Here is a 16,596-nt window from a genome sequence, read left to right as displayed (position 1 = left end):
ACATAGGACAATGAATGGAGTGACTACTGACGTCTGAGCACGGAGCATGGACCTTCTGTTGATAAGAAAGGTGGGAAGAGCAGCTGACTTAATGCGTGAATGTGTTAGACTGTAAAATATGTATAGAAAACGGACGATAATGCTCCCGAAAGGTAAACATCAAGGACATTACCACATCAAATCTAAGAAGACCTGGGACGTTACCTCCCGATCGAAGATTTCATCAAGTTTATGCCACAACGACAGCCTCATACACCATACAACTTGGTGAGGTATTACCTGACATATGTCTACAACTGCATCGAAGGCTTACAGGGTGTAAAACAGAGTATACTTTGAGAAAAAAGCAGAAAACTTACCGCGTCGTGCCGCACCGGAAGTTTAGAAAAGGATCAAGGACCAGAACTCCAGTACCATAGCTAACAGGGTGTGTTAGTGAAAGCCAGGTTATTTCTCCAAATGTGAGTACAATTTCTGGGCACTTTCAACGGTTGATTTCGGCCTCAGAGAAGTAGACGCTAGGAGTAATAGAAGAAATGTAGACGTAAACTAGGAAAAATGTAATCTAATTTCAGAAAGAACACTATCATTATAACAAATTACTTGTTAAAACCTAAGGTAATTATGTGTGCTTCAATTCTGGCTCTCTTGTTGCTAGCATGCACTCGGATTTTTTGTTTTATTAATGAAATAAAACAAGTAGGCAGAAACTGAATTTCAACATGTGTTGTATCATAAAAACTGAAATTTCTAAAAATCGCCACGTTAGAATCGAGTTTATTTGGACATTTTTCACTTTAAAAATGATTGTTCCCAATAATTAGACACAACTTATTCTGTGCATATTTTTGTCGGGGTTCAGGCTGATATTTGCAGTGCTACTAGGGCTCCGTGCACCTAGAGTTGACAGGTCCTGTAACTTTAACTACTTTCCCTGTCTTCCAGTATGCAAACCCAACTTCTTTGGAAAGACGTCATGCCGTCCGTGCCCTGCAGAATGCAAATACGTCTGCAACAATCGTTATGGCTGTCAAACATTTGGTAAGCAAGTTGAATTGTGATAATAGATATATCTGTAAAAATCGTTATGGCTGTTACACATTGGGTAAGCCTGTAGTATAGTTATAGCAATTACTTCTGCAACAATCTGTATGGCTGTGACACACTGGGTAAGCTAGTAGTATAGTCATAGCAAATACGTCTGCAACAATCGTTATGGCTGTCACACACTCGATGGGTAATCCAGTATTAAAGTGATAGCAAATACGTCTGTAACAATCGTTATGGCTGTGACACATTGGGTAAGCCAGTAGTATTGTGATAGCAAATACGTCTGCAACAATCGTAATGGCTGTGACACACCGGTAAGCCTGTAGTATGGTGATAGCCAACCGTGCCGGTCCAAGTTGTGGTATGTGTCCAAGTTGTGGTATGTGTCCAAGTTGTGGTATGTGTCCAAGATGTGGTATGTGTCCAATTTGTGGTATGTGTCCAAGTTGTGGTATGTGTCCAAGACGTGGTAATGTGTTGAAGTTGTGGTATGTGTCCAAGATGTGGTATGTGTCCAAGTTGTGGTATGTGTCCAAGATGTGGTATGTGTCCACGACGTGGTAATGTGTTGAAGTTGTGGAATGTGATGGGACAATAAAGAAACAAGTCGCGTAAGGCGAAATTACTACATTTAGTCATGCTGTGGAACTCACAGAATGAAACTGCACGCACTGCATTTTTTCACAATGACCGTACGCGTAGTCCGCCGCTTGTGCAAAACGGAGTGAAACTGACGAGCCTGTTCAGCGCGGTAGTGGTTTCGCTGTGCTGCATAGCACACTTTTCTGTACCTCTCTTCGTTTTAACTTTCTGAGCGTGTTTTTAATCCAAACATATCATATCTATATTCCAAAAACTGACAAGGAATAAGATGAATATATTTTTAAATCGATTTCGAAAATTTTATTTTGATCATATTTTTTATATTTTTAATTTTCAGAGCTTGTTTTTAATCCAAATATAACATATTTATATGTTTTTGGAATCAGGAAATGATGTAAAATAAGATGAACGTAAATTTGGATCGTTTTATTTAAAAAAATTTACAATTCTCAGATTTTTAATGACCAAAGTCATTGATTAATTTTTAAGCCACCAAGCTGGAATGCAATACCGAAGTCCGGCCTTCGTCGAAGATTGCTTTACACAAATGTCAATCAATTTGATTGAAAAATGAGGGTGTGACAGTGCCGCCTCAACTTTTACAAAAAGCCGAATATGACGTCATCAAAGGTATTTATCAAAAAATTAAAAAAACGTCCGGGGATATCATTCCCAGGAACTCTCATGTCAAATTTCATAAAGATCGGTCCAGTAGTTTGGTCTGAATCGCTCTACACACACACACGCACAGACACACACAGACACACACAGACACACACACACCACGACCCTCGTCTCGATTCCCCCTCTATGTTAAAACATTTAGTCTTTAAAACTTGACTAATTGTAATGAAAAAACAATCTGATAGATTTATTGACTTTGGGGTAGCGCGACTCTGTTGTTACTAGCTTTCCACTGGGAGGAAGCGACCCGAATTTCCCAGCGATGGGACAATAAAGACAAGTCGCGTAAGGCGAAAATACAATATTTAGTCAAGTAGCTGTCGAACTCACAGAATGAAACTGAACGCAATGCCATTTTTCAGCAAGACCGTATACTCGTAGCATCGTCAGTCGACCGCTCATGGCAAAGGCAGTGAAATTGACAAGAAGAGCGGGGTAGTAGTTGCGCTAAAAAGGATAGCACGCTTTTCTGTACCTCTCTTTGTTTTAACTTTCTGAGCGTGTTTTTAATCCAAACATATCATATCTATATGTTTTTGGAATCAGGAACCGACAAGGAATAAGATGAAAGTGTTTTTAAGGTTCGTGGTTCGTTTAAAAATTGATTTCGACAATTTAATTTTGATAATAATTTTTATATATTTAATTTTCAGAGCTTGTTTTTAATCCAAATATAACATATTTATATGATTTTGGAATCAGAAAATGATGGAGAATAAGATGAACGTAAATTTGGATCGTTTTATAAATTTTTAATTTTTTTTTACAATTTTCCGATTTTTAATGACCAAAGTCATAAATTAATTTTTAAGCCACCAAGCTGAAATGCAATACCGAAGTCCGGGCTTCGTCGAAGATTACTTGACCAAAATTTCAACCAATTTGGGTGAAAAATGAGGGCGTGACATTGCCGCCTCAACTTTCACGAAAAGCCGGATATGACGTCATCAAAGACATTTATCAAAAAAAATGAAAAAAACGTTCGGGGATATCAATCCCAGGAACTCTCATGTCAAATTTTATAAAGATCGGTCCAGTAGTTTGGTCTGAATCGCTCTACACACACACACAGACAGACAGACAGACAGACAGACACACACACACACACACACACACACACACACACAGACACACACAAACACACACACACACAGACACACACACACACACACACACACACATACACCACGACCCTCGTCTCGATTCCCCCCTCTACGTTAAAATATTTAGTCAAAACTTGACTAAATATAAAAAGGAAAAAATCCCATAGATCCCTTGACTTTGTTGCTGCAGACAGAGAAAGATGCACGCAAACACTTCTCTTCCAGCGAATTCACTTTCTGAAGATTCTGTACACGTCGAACGTTCTGCATGCGCCTATTCAACAATTGAGTGGTTAAAATGTATCACAGAAACATTAAGATGTATCAGTACAAACAACATTGCAATAATCGTTTCTTTTGTTCTTGTTTTCGGCTGTGTCGTCTGCTCCGTGTATGACTTTTGTTTTTTGAAACTAAAGAGTCCAGACATGGGACGCTACTCTTTCGAATTATTGCAACATTTGTCTTCCCTCCCATCACGTTAACGAAAGTGAATCTAAACGCACGGGCCAAGACGCCGTTGTCGGTTTCGTTAGCGGAATGCGTAATGATACATAGATTTTGCTTTTAAAAGTTAACCTCTACTACTGACACTAAAACTGTACACTTAATCTCTCAAGCAACAAATCCAACGTACTGTTAAAGCACCATGGAATGTATCAATACATAATTTACGGTATTGTTTCAGCACTGTGGAATGTATCAGTACACAATTTACCGTACTGTTTTATCACCGTGGAATGTATCAATAAAGAACTTACCCCAATGTTTCAGCACTGTGAAATGCATCAGTAACGAATTCCCTGTGCTGTTTAAGTACCTTGGAATCTGGCGATAAAGAAGAAAGCTACCCAGAGCTCCGTTCTGTGGGGGAACCCAAACTTCGCTGTTGACGGCTCGATAGGAGGCAAGTTCCCGACACGAAAATGCACCGCCACGAGCACCACTATTGACGGAGCCGGAAGCCGCTATTGGCAAGTGGACTTGGGGGATTGGTTCAAAGTCTTCAAAGTGTACGTCCACAATCGCGTCGACGAATTGGGTCAGTACTACTATTTGTGTCAGACGAAACTTGATAAATTCTTTGAAAAAAAGTCAGTGTCTGAAGAAACCTTATAAATGATACCAAAAAAAAACAGCAGCGTCAGAAAAAAACCTTATAAGTGATTAAAAATAAGCACTGAAAAACACTTACTATTTATCCATTGTGCATTTTGTTTTTGACTCCCCTAAGTAATGAGGAGAGGCTAATGAATGAGAAGTAGACAAGAACATTAACGTTGGGGTTATCTCGGTTGGTTTTTGACTCACATGCGAAGCAAAAGTGAGTCTATGTACTCACCCGAGTCGTCCGTCCGTCCGTCCGTCCGTCCGTCCGTCCGTCCGGACGTCCGTCCGTCCGGAAAACTTTAACGTTGGATATTTCTTGGACACTATTCAGTCTATCAGTACCAAATTTGGCAAGATGGTGTATGATGACAAGGCCCCAAAAAACATACATAGCATCTTGACCTTGCTTCAAGGTCAAGGTCGCAGGGGCCATAAATGTTGCCTAAAAAACAGCTATTTTTCACATTTTTCACATTTTCTCTGAAGTTGTTGAGATTCAATACCTCACCTATATATGATATATAGGGCAAAGTAAGCCCCATCTTTTGATACCAGTTTGGTTTACCTTGCTTCAAGGTCAAGGTCACAGGAGCTCTTCAAAGTTGGATTGTATACATATTTTGAAGTGACCTTGACCCTGAACTATGGAAGATAACTGTTTCAAACTTAAAAATTATGTGGGGCACATGTTATGCTTTCATCATGAGACACATTTGGTCACATATGATCAAGGTCAAGGTCACTTTGACCCTTATGAAATGTGACCAAAATAAGGTAGTGAACCACTAAAAGTGACCATATCTCATGGTAGAAAGAGCCAATAAGCACCATTGTACTTCCTATGTCTTGAATTAACAGCTTTGTGTTGCATGACCTTGGATGACCTTGACCTTGGGTCAAGGTCACATGTATTTTGGTAGGAAAAATGTGTAAAGCATGTGAGTCGTATGGGCTTTGCCCTTCTTGTTAAGCTTGGGCTTTAAAACTGTGCACACTTCTGGGTTTTAATAATCTTGGAACATGACCCCAGTTTAGATGACCCACGTCAACTATTTGGATCACAGCGGGGTCAGGTTTGGTTACGAAAAACCTTGACCTTGAAGATTTCTCTGATCTTTTAGAAGCTCGTAGATTTTGATGATCTCCAGACATGACTCAAATGTGCCTTTTTTTCGTTAAATTTCAAGGTCACAGTATGAAAATGATTTACTGCAGAAGATCTATCACTACTGAAATTATCCACTGAGCTATGAAGGAACAAAGTCTCCACTTCATCAAAATATGATGCCACTGGGTCAAATACAGATTAATAATGGTTTTTGTGCTGCTGTCTCGTGTGTTCTTTCTTCAAAATGTGGATGGTGTTCATAATGAGGTTTGTGAAGGTGGTGGGAAAAGGGATGGGTGTGGGGCAAGCTTTTGGGGGGGGGGATATTCTTAGGATTAAAACACGAAAGGAATGGATATGTGAAGTCGCAGTAGGATCAAGTTTGGGGTAGTTAGTAGGAAATTTACTTTCGCTTGGACATGAGCAGTGTTAGGCCGTCCTTAGATTAACAAAATTAACGTTGGGATTATCTCGGATGTGTTTGAAGCTAGAGTTTTGAAACGTTGGCACACTTCTAGGGTTTGATGATCTCCCAACATGACCCTAGTTTGGTTGACCATCATTAAATGTTGGGGTCACAGCAGGGTCATGTTTGGTTCCTACAAACCTTAACATTGAGGATTTCTCTGATGTTTGTAAAGCTAAAGCCTCTAAATTTCACACACTTGTAGGTATTACTCACCTTCAGATATGACACATATTTGTTTTGTTTTGGTCAAATGTCAAGGTCACATCATGAACATGTTTCCTAAAGAAGATCAATCACAACAACAAAATTTCCAACGAGTAAACAAGGGAACAAGTCTCCACTTCATCAAAGTCATTGTTTGAATTGAGTTCACAACTCAGTGTCTGGGGTAATTTAGTATTAGTTAGACTAGTGGTGATGACACCATGCTTTGACGTCATAGTGTTAGAAATGAGGTCACTCAAGTGTATGAGTATACATTTTTTGACTCACCTGCGTAATTGGTGAGTATAAGGGTTCATATGTGTCCGTCCGTATGTCCTGCCGGACGACCGTCCGTGCGTGGATTAAAAACTTAACGTTGAGGTTATCTCGGATCTTTTTAAGCTAGACCTGAAACTGTTCACACTTTTAGGGTTTGGTGATCTCACGAAGTGACCCCAGTTTGGTTGACCCTCGTCAAATTTGGGGGTCACAGCGGGGTCATGTTCGTTTCATAAAAACGTAACGTTGAGGTTATCTCGGATGGTTTTGAAGCTAGAGCTTTGAAACCTTTCACACTTCTAGGGTTTGATAATCTACCGACTTGACTTGAGTTTAAAGGCCCTGTCACATTTGCGTTATGCAGTGTGTCACACTTGCCTTACGCTTATGCAATCACCTCTGCGCATGAGCTAATGTATCAATCATAAGCTTTAGACCAGTTCTATTTCTCTATGTAGATTACATAACGCGGAGCAGGTTAACCAATCAGGACACAGAAACACAGACGGTCGACTGCCGCGGTTGAACCAGTGAAATACAGAAATCCAACACAATCGGGTTTCACGAAGGAGATGCCAGTCAATTGATTGTTCGTCTTTGCACGGGGAGTTGCCCGATTGCAGTGTTGCTCTCCTCTAGCACCACAACTGCGTTAATCCGACAGAAAATGAGATTATCCGTAGAAGAATACTCACATTATGTTTGGATTCTGAAGCATATGTGGTGACCGTTTTTTGAAATGTATCCATGAGACGCAGTAATCCAGGAATAAAGTCAGGGTTATGTCTTGAAGACGTCCTATTATGGCGTAAGAGGTTTCGACGTCACGCGAAGGATTTACAAGAAGTCTCGGTCATTGTTATTTAGAGCTATTTTCACGTGCGAGTGAGTAAGCGGAAGTGGTAATGTTGAACCGCGTTTTGAAACGTAACGCAAGTGTGACCGCGATTTCATAAAGCGGTGCATAAGCCGTGAAACGTAACGCAAGTGTGACCGCGATTTCATAAAGCGGTGCATAAGCCGTGAAATGTAACGCAAGTGTGACTCCCACTTAATTGACCCTCGTCAAGTTTTGGGCTCACAGGTGGTCATGTTCGATTCATAATAACTGAATATTGACATTATGTCAGGTGTTTTTGAAGCTAGAGCTTTGAAACTTTGAACACTTTAAGGGTTTGATAATAATAATAAAGATAAGCTAAGAAAACTGTAATGTCATTTTCATTTTACATAAACATGGGAAATTGTCTTTGGGCACCACATCGCATTTCTAATAACACAAACACTCGATCATAAAGCATAATTAAACATAAGTTCACTACTAAAATCAACTCATCACATGAGCAATTTGTCAACATGACCCCAGTTTGGTTGACCCTCGTCACATTTTGGCGTGAAAGCGGGGTCATGTTCGTTCCAACTGTACGTTGATATTTTCTCAGTTATGTTGTTGGCAAAAGCCTCCAAGTTTCACACAATGGTAGGTGTTGATAATCAGTAGACATGACCCGAATTTGTCTTGTTTTTATCAAATTTGTGGAGTCCCAGCATGAAAATGTTTGCCGGAAAAGATTTTTACCACTGAAAATGTCCACTGAGCTATCAAGGATATAAGTCTTGACCTCATTAAGCTATGATGTCATTGTTTGATTTGGTCACAGTCTTGGCTAGACTATTGGTGATGACATCATGTTATGATGTCATAGTGTCAGAAATTAGTATAACATATTTTGTCTGGGCTACCCAAAACTCAATTTGGTGAAGAAAATTAGTAATTATTATGAATATGATTCTTGTTAAAAAAAAATTCATTGTTCAAAATTTGGTGGATGTTAAACATATAGTGTCCACGCCGCTATATTGGAGGTTTTTTTGTCGAATTCGGCCGATTTTTCAGAATTTGGGGAATCTAGTGTACCTTTTACTCACTGAATAAGACGCACCTGGCCCGGTTTGCTCAATAAAGCACCACAAGTATGCTAAATAATTAATTAAACATGATTAAATTGGCGACTGCTCTCCACCATTTGAAGATTAAAATTGGCCGTCATAGACTGGTTTTCGTCGCGAGCGTGCCGTTTTCATGACGACCCACAACAATGGCGGATGGGATGTAAGAAATCGACTCAAGGTGGTTCTGAAAGCAGCAGACTGACTGGGAACGACACAGAATCACGAGAAAGTCATGCTCGACGCACAAAATGCAAAGTTATCAACACGCGGCAAGCAGTGGGAAAGTTGGATTGAACTGCATGAGTGTTACCATCGTGTGGCGGTGTGCGCTGACTACCCACGACGCAGAGCTCTCTCCTGCTGCCGGCCCGGGGATTTGTAAGTAAAGCAACTGTTGTGTAGACTTTGGACAGACCTAGACAAATGTTGCTGCCGTTTTGTCTGTGTGTCTGCTGGTGTGTTGAGCGAATGAAGCATCCATCAAGCGAGTGCACGAACGTGTAGTGTGCAGGGTCGATTGAGTCCAGTTTTGGTTTGAACACGGACACGCCACGGTGTGTGTCACTGTGGGTGTGTGTGTGTCTGTGCACTGCACAGGAGCTTGTATCAAAGTGCCGGTCGATCATTATTTACTCCTTCATCCCTACAGTCTTCTTACAACTACATACTACGCATTCGCTAGCCTAGTAAGGGCGTACCTGCAGGACTAAATAATGATCAACTGGCGGTTGGGTACAAGCTCCTGTGGTGCACTGTATAGGACTGGAGACTGAGACTGACACTGTGACAGACAGAGTAGGTAATCCCCCTAAAAATTGTTTTGAGATGGAAAAAGTAAGGTCAGTCAGCACAGTCTTTGGATGTAGTGCAACAGAAAATGTTATTTATAACTGACATTTTATATTGTCAGCGGTATGAGTTTTTCTGTGCCTAAAGTTTTTAATGTTGTGATTTTGCAGGAAAAACTATGATTGAAGCTTATTGTAAGGCTTTGTGAAAGGGTAACTTTTTAACGAAGAACACATTCTTCCTCGGACAGCGTTCATTGAAGCAAACACTAAATGCGGCAGAATCTCATTCATCCTTTCTTTTTTAACTGCCATTTTTAAGTGTCGCTGTGCATGTTGAAAGCTTCATGTTCAGAACTGATGTTGCTGTAGAACTGTATGTAATTGGCCAGCCTTTGGTTTACACTTAGTGGTTTATATGTTGCTATAATTACTAAAACTATTTTTTTTAATTTTCAGGGGAAAAGCACCCGGACATCAAACATTCTTGCAATGTGTGGCAATAATGGTTTAAAATATTTCGGACAAAGCTCAAGGTGAGTTTAAATGTTCATAATTCTGATGTAAGTCAAGCTTATCTTTTATCTTGAGTAAGTATCTCTGTCATGTCTCTCTCAGGCTGCGCAACCGACAGAAAAGTTACCAAGAACCGATTCCTTGAGTGTGCCCAATTGTTCCCCATTTCTGGTTCACTTGAGCTGCAGGCAATTTTGTTGAGTGATTAAAAGTTATGGATTCTTTAAAAAGGTGTACGTTTGAGGATAAGACACTGTCAAAGTTTTGAAACAGTATTTTTCTTCTTCATGGTTATAAAAAAACCTGCAGCACCTGTGTTCAATTTCTGAAGATGCATTATTACTACAGTGGCACCCCCCTTTTACGACCTCAAACAATCTGAGAAAATCGAGTCTAAAAAAAGAACGAGTCTTAAAATGGGGGTAATTTTACAGAGGTTATGAACAGAAAATGTGAGAAAACAAGGTCTTAAAAAGAAGGGAGTTTTAAATTGGGGGGTCATAGAAGGGAGGTTCCACTGCATTAATCATGCCATGGAAATCATGATCAGTTTACAGATAAATACAATGACAATTAAAAGCAATTTGCAGCCCAGTGTCTTATTATTTGATCATATTCTTTCTATTTTTATCATTGCATCTTTGCTACAGAAATTTATGGTTACATCTTGACCAAAAGTCAATTATTATCAATAAAGCAAACAACATGCGCACACAAAAACATACTCAATTGTCAAGAACAGTGTCTATTTTATTCCATGTAGATCTCAAATCCACAGGCACACATCCTCTGCACAGTTCAAAGGTGCTACACATGAAACTGCATGTATTCTTGGAATTCGAGCACTTTTCAACACATGATGTGTGCACGCATGCTGTCCATGACTAACAGAGCTTTAGTGCGACGGAAGAAACCCCCTGGCCTTTTCCCATAGCATTCTGTCAGCCAGGTGTCCATCATCTTCTCATCCATCCACCCCTTCTTGTTAACCTGCACGACGATCCCCCTCGGAAACTTTTCTTTCGGCATTGTGATTCGCTTGAAAATCACCATCGGCGGAAGCTTTTCACCTGAAGCCGTGCACGACAAAACACAGGTGAAGTGTGTTTTTTCATGTCCCGTTGTTTTCAGTGCCACAGAAGACTCGCCCTTTTTGTTTACTGTGCGTGTCAATGGAAGGTCAAAGGTCAACGGAACCTCATCCATATTTATGATGTTCTGTGGGCCAATCAGATTCTCAGCTACCTGCTCTTGTGCGTAGTTTCGAAATGACATCATTTTCTCCTGGAAGTCTGGCGGCAGCTGTTGGCACAAAGTTGTACGTGCACGCAGTGACAGACCTTTGCGCCTCAAAAATCGGCAACACCAAGATTGACCGCCTTTGAAGTCGTCTATCTTCAGACGTGTTGCAATGGTGCGTGCTTTCAGACGAAGCTGAACAGTTGAAACACCGCGACCATCCGCACGTTGTGTGTTGACCCAGTCCTCCATTTCGTTTTCTAATTGTGGCCAGCGTGCCTTGCAACCACGGAATGCTTTTGTGGATTTCTTGCATTTCACAAGTTCGCCTCGTTGCTTTCGCCAACGCCTAATCATGCTTTCATTGACGCCGATTTGTTGAGCAGCAGCGCGATTGCCTTTTTCAACAGCCAAGTCTATGGCTGCAAGTTTGTAGGCTGCATCATAGGCCTGCCTCCGTGTTTTCGGCATCGTGGTCAGTTGTACGTTGCTTTGTTTTAGGAGATGTGCGTGTTGCTGTTCTCTGTAGTAGCAATGCGAAGTGATCGATCAAAACCGGTGTATGCCAACCCATTACTGTGTGAGTTATTGTCATGCTTCAAACTTCCGAAAAGAAGGTGAGTGAGTGAATTGAGGTAAACACAGCTGATTCAAGGCCATTACACAGCGGCGATCCAACTTCCGGAAACTAGGTCACTGAGCGAAGTCGGATACACGCCACTGATTCAGAAAAAGTCATTCATAAGCCGCACCGCCTTATAAGCCGCAGGGGTCCATTTAGGAAAAAAAAGTCGCGGCTTATAGGTCGACTTTTACGGTATATATAATATGTTTTGCACAAGTTTTACTAGACCTGTGAATTCAACGCATTAATCAATACACTTTCAGGACTCTTCCCCAGACTTTAATGCTCATGTCAGCTGTTTCCATGCACAAATAGTCACCCTGTATGTATCTTTCGCTTGATATGCAAGTGTCTAAACAGAAAGAAAAAACACTAAAAACCAAACACAAAAATTCATTCAGTGAGAGTGAATGTACACACATCCTAAAAAACTCGAAATGAAGTCATTCTGTCAGTCATTGATACTGATCCAAGACATTGATGTGACGAAGAAAGGGGTAAGTTTATTTTAGAAAGCTAAAATCTTTCAGAGGGAAATGGTGTTATCAAACACTGGTCGTTTCACATGCTCCCTGTAAATCACTGAAAGCAGACCTCTTCAACTTCAGAAGACCCTCCCTCGTCTTCTTTTTGAGGGGCTATCCAGAGATACTCCAGTGCCGAGAGTATGAAATAAATAAATATATAGCTGTCTGTCAGCGTTCTCTAGAATGAAAATGTCTCTACAAGGTGCAGAACTGTGCACATAATTAAAAAAAAACCACACACACAACATATGTTCAAACACTGATCCAAATGTTGGGGGTGGGCGTTTACTAGGTACTAACGGCGCTTACAAGGTAGATTGCAGTACATTAAAAAAGCAGAAAACAACATACATTATTTGTATTTTTGACCAAATTATGACATTTTACACAGATTGAGACAGTGCGTGTTCCTCAAGGTGAACAAGGACTGTCAAGGTGTGTGTAAAATGTCATATTTTGGTCAAAAATACAAATAACATTTCTGTATCGATTGGTTCTGGTTAGAATTCCTTTTAATTGTTTTTTTAGTGTACAAACATGCACTATTTTGTAGTCTCAGCTGGCCGTCTAATATGGAATGTGACAGAGCATGTGTAAACCAACCCACACAGAAACGCACTTTGTTTAACACCACAATGTACTCCAATGCAGGCAGCAAGGAAGAAAGTCAGTGTACTGGCCAGTTGGATCTATAATGTCATTCCTATGACCCATACACAGCAACTGCACATGGCAACTCTTACACCTTCACCCGAATAGCCAATATCTTTCCTCAATATAACTCTGAATGATGCGTATCGTTTGGCTTTATTGATCTTTCCCTCTTCTTCTTCCAGGACCAGGGCATCTTCAATCTCTTCTTTGTGTGTGGGCCAGTAGGAGCCTGCTGTCATCAAGCACCAGTGCCTTGAAGTCCTGGAGCATAAACAGAAAATCACCCATCAGTGAAGACACTTTAATTCAAACTTCGAAAAGGGTTGAAAAAATTAACCAAATGCAAGAAAAAGTGTGAAAATAAAGAGTTACAGAAGAGTGTTTGTAATCTATTCATGTACGTAATGGATTGCACGTGTGAGTAAAAGGTGGTGGTGGGTGGGAGAGGGGGGAGGTTTTCCAGCATTCTGACACACTGAGAAGTGTGAAAATGTGACATGTTCTAGTGCTCCTGACGAGCAAAAGTGTCACACATCTTTAGCTACTTGGAATGAATGCCCAGTTTACCATTGCATTGTACAGTGAAACCCTAACTTTGCCCCCCCCCCCCCCTTTGCCCCCCCCCCTTTAAAAAAACACAACATTTGTCTTAAAAGACACTACTTTCTCAGATTCCTGTTTATAACCTCTATTCTAAGACATTCTGCTTTTATTTGATTGAGTTTGCTGTATATAAATATATATATATTAAAAGGGCTCCACTGTATCTCTAAATTTTTTCTCTACAAGAGGTATTGTAGCAGCATCTGTCAAGTGCTCAACCGCAAAAAGGTCAATTTGATATAATTATTCAATACTGATGTTTCAAGCTAAGCAGAACTGCTGTTTGACATGTGGTTGGAAAATGTGCTTCAGGGATTGTCTTGTTTAAAAAAAAAATTGAACAGGAAGGCAGACATCTATTTGAACTGCAAAGCAGACACAATTCAAAAACCTACACATCATTATTATGACTTCCTACATAACAGCATGATCATGGAATCTGTTAGCCAATGTGTCAGATCATAACGATCATTATGGAGGCAGAAATGATCCCCTCAATCTGTAAAATATCCTTCTTTACAAACAGCATACAGGTGTAGCTAAAACAGAATTCATATTACAGTGGAACCCCCTTTTACAATCTCCCAAAATATGATAAAATCAGGTATTAAAAAGCAGGAAGTCTTAAAATGAAGGTGAATTTGCATAGGTTATGACCAGAAAATCTGAACAGCAAGGTCTAAATATAGGGGAGATCTTGAATTGTAAAGGGTTTTAAAAGGGGGGGGTTCACGGTACAGCACCCCAATTGTGAGGACTGTTCATTTATTTCCCTTTATGAGACACTAAAAGGTTGTGGGTACTGAAATTTAACTGCACAAAATATCTTGACAAAATCAGGATGCTGAAGCTGAATTTTCATTCTTTTTCAATATTTTTTGAAACCAGGAAATACACACATTCCCTAGAATGAAAAAAAAAGCACCGGTAATGTAATTTGTGACTGACACCTAAAAACCTCACCGTTAGTCATTATTTAGTATACCCTGTAACAAAGTCTTCGAACTCACAAATCTTGCAGAATAAAAAGGTACTTACTCGAATGATTGAGTTTGGAGGAGGCGTGGGGGTTGAGGGGGGGGGGGGGGAAGCGGTGAGAGAAAATACTTATAACTATAGTCCTGATTCACCTTCAAATTGTTTTTTGGGCCACCCAGACCACAAATTTACACCCCAACTTACACACAATTTTACTTATTTTACATTCCTAAAACACACACACATCCACACATAACAAATACACAACACGCACTGACTTTCTTGACATTGTTCAGTTGGATGAATGTAATTTCTTCATTTTCTGTGATAGCACTCTATTGCCAGTATTGGAATTCACAAAATTACCCTTGGCTCTAACATCATAAGTCTTTTTCTTTTAACTCATGCACACAGAGAAAGTATCTATTAATATTATAAGTATAACTAGTCCTCACTTACCTTCAAATTGTTATTCGGATCAGCCTTCCCCTTGCCCAGCAAACCAATTTCAGTTTGAGAAGACTTGGACCAGTCCTTGCCTCTGCATTAGCTCACACCTCTGCTAATTCCTCTCCCTATCCTGCCTCGATGTGCACTTCTTGAAGTTGAACGAGCAGCCTGGCCGCTTGTTGTTTTGAATGTAAAACTTCCATAGCCTGAAAATAAAGACAAATGCTTGAAAAGAATACACTATATATTAATCAATCTCCCTTACAGTTAATGAGTTATTTGTAGCAAACTTCAATCATAATCAGGAAAAGCTGGCACACAACGTTCACGCACACAACAGTACATAGTTTGTACTCCTTTTTTCACGTGTATACAAAAATACAATTTATATATATGTGATTATATCACAAGCATAATACACACACAAACACAAACACACACATAATCACACTCATGCACACAGTGACACACAGGCACAGTCACATTCATGCACACAGTGACACACACACACAGTGATACAAGTCTCGCTCATACACACACACACACACACATACCTAAAGTGTGGATGGTTACCTAAGAGGCGGCACTGGGTGTAGTGCCTTTCTAGTGCACTTGCACTACAACAGCACTGGGTGCAGTACTCGCTCCGGCATCGAAGAATTTTGCACTAAAAAATGCACAAAATTTGACCTATTTCGTCGCCTATAGAGGACGGAAAGAATGTCATTTTGAACATTGTTATGACATTCTTTCCGTCAAAAAAGTCAATTTAACGGTGTTAAATGAAGCGACCATCCACACAATTAGGTTGCCATCCAGAGTTTAGGTTGCCATCCACGTGTGGATGGTTGCCTTATGGTGATTTAGGCAACCAAACCTGTGGAAACATGGGTACACACACACACACACACACACACACACACACACACACACACACACACACACACACACACACACACACAACAAATGCACAAGACACTGATATCCTCGACATTGTTAAGAGGGATAAGTATAATTTCTTCTCTTTTGGGTTACTATTATGGGAAAAGACATAATTTTCAGAGCTCTCTATTTGTCTGAAACATGAATGCGCTTTGCTTCGAACTCTCGCACGTTTACTGTTCCCTGACCCTGAGTTCGATCAGTGACATGAATGGAATTTGAAACACATGCATCAGCTTATAAGTAAACGCGCAACTTTAGAGACATATATTTGAAATGATCACCAACAGGCAACACATATGTCCAAGATAATCTCAAATCTGACTGAGTAAACAAAGTACGAGCATGATCTTTGTGGAAGAGATGGAGAAAAAATTGGAGAAGCTGTCATACAGTCAGGTAGTTCAGGGGGGTGTAGCATTAGATCAGCCAACACAGGAGAAGATGATAGAGAACAGTGCTAGAGAAATGGAAGACAGGGAAAACAGGAAAGACAATCTGATTTGGTTCGGCATCGCCGAATGCAACTCTGACGAAGCAGAGACACGCAAACAAGCAGACACTGAATACATATCAAAACTAGGGGAAAAGGTGTTCGGCTTCACCGAACCAGGGTCATTCAAGGTAGTTAGGAGATTAGGAAAGAGGGTTGAGGGAGGAGCATGTAGGCCTCTGTTGACAAAAATGGCAACATCAGAACAGGTGAAGACA

At 40.3% G+C, this 16,596-nt stretch overlaps 1 protein-coding gene and 2 long non-coding RNA genes across 8 annotated transcripts in view; 2 read left to right on the top strand and 1 right to left on the bottom strand.

Annotated features, from left to right (window-relative positions):
• LOC138949462 (uncharacterized) overlaps positions 1 to 16,596 on the top strand; it is a 166,847-nt gene that overhangs the window by 96,663 nt on the left and 53,588 nt on the right. The window contains exons 7-8 of the mRNA XM_070321294.1: positions 946 to 1,041; positions 4,258 to 4,482. Coding sequence (XP_070177395.1) covers positions 946 to 1,041; positions 4,258 to 4,482 — 321 coding nt within the window. The remainder of the gene's footprint in view (positions 1 to 945; positions 1,042 to 4,257; positions 4,483 to 16,596) is intronic.
• Positions 8,607 to 13,291, top strand: LOC138949460 (uncharacterized). 6 transcript variants are annotated; one of them, XR_011450286.1, is made up of 3 exons: positions 8,607 to 9,117; positions 9,811 to 9,887; positions 13,095 to 13,291. It is a non-coding gene; the product is annotated as an uncharacterized lncRNA (long non-coding RNA). The 6 variants fall into 6 exon arrangements; XR_011450285.1 differs by having other exon boundaries at positions 8,611 to 8,941; XR_011450289.1 differs by lacking the exon at positions 8,607 to 9,117 and adding an exon at positions 9,147 to 9,402.
• On the bottom strand, positions 12,269 to 15,250 carry LOC138949461 (uncharacterized). The gene is made up of 2 exons (XR_011450290.1): positions 14,953 to 15,250; positions 12,269 to 13,173 (listed from the first exon to the last, which is right to left on the bottom strand). It is a non-coding gene; the product is annotated as an uncharacterized lncRNA (long non-coding RNA).

This window comes from Littorina saxatilis, linkage group LG15 (genome assembly GCF_037325665.1).
Source record: "Littorina saxatilis isolate snail1 linkage group LG15, US_GU_Lsax_2.0, whole genome shotgun sequence".
In the NCBI taxonomy this organism is placed as follows: domain Eukaryota; kingdom Metazoa; phylum Mollusca; class Gastropoda; order Littorinimorpha; family Littorinidae; genus Littorina; species Littorina saxatilis.
This window is presented reverse-complemented; position numbering and strand designations above follow the sequence as displayed.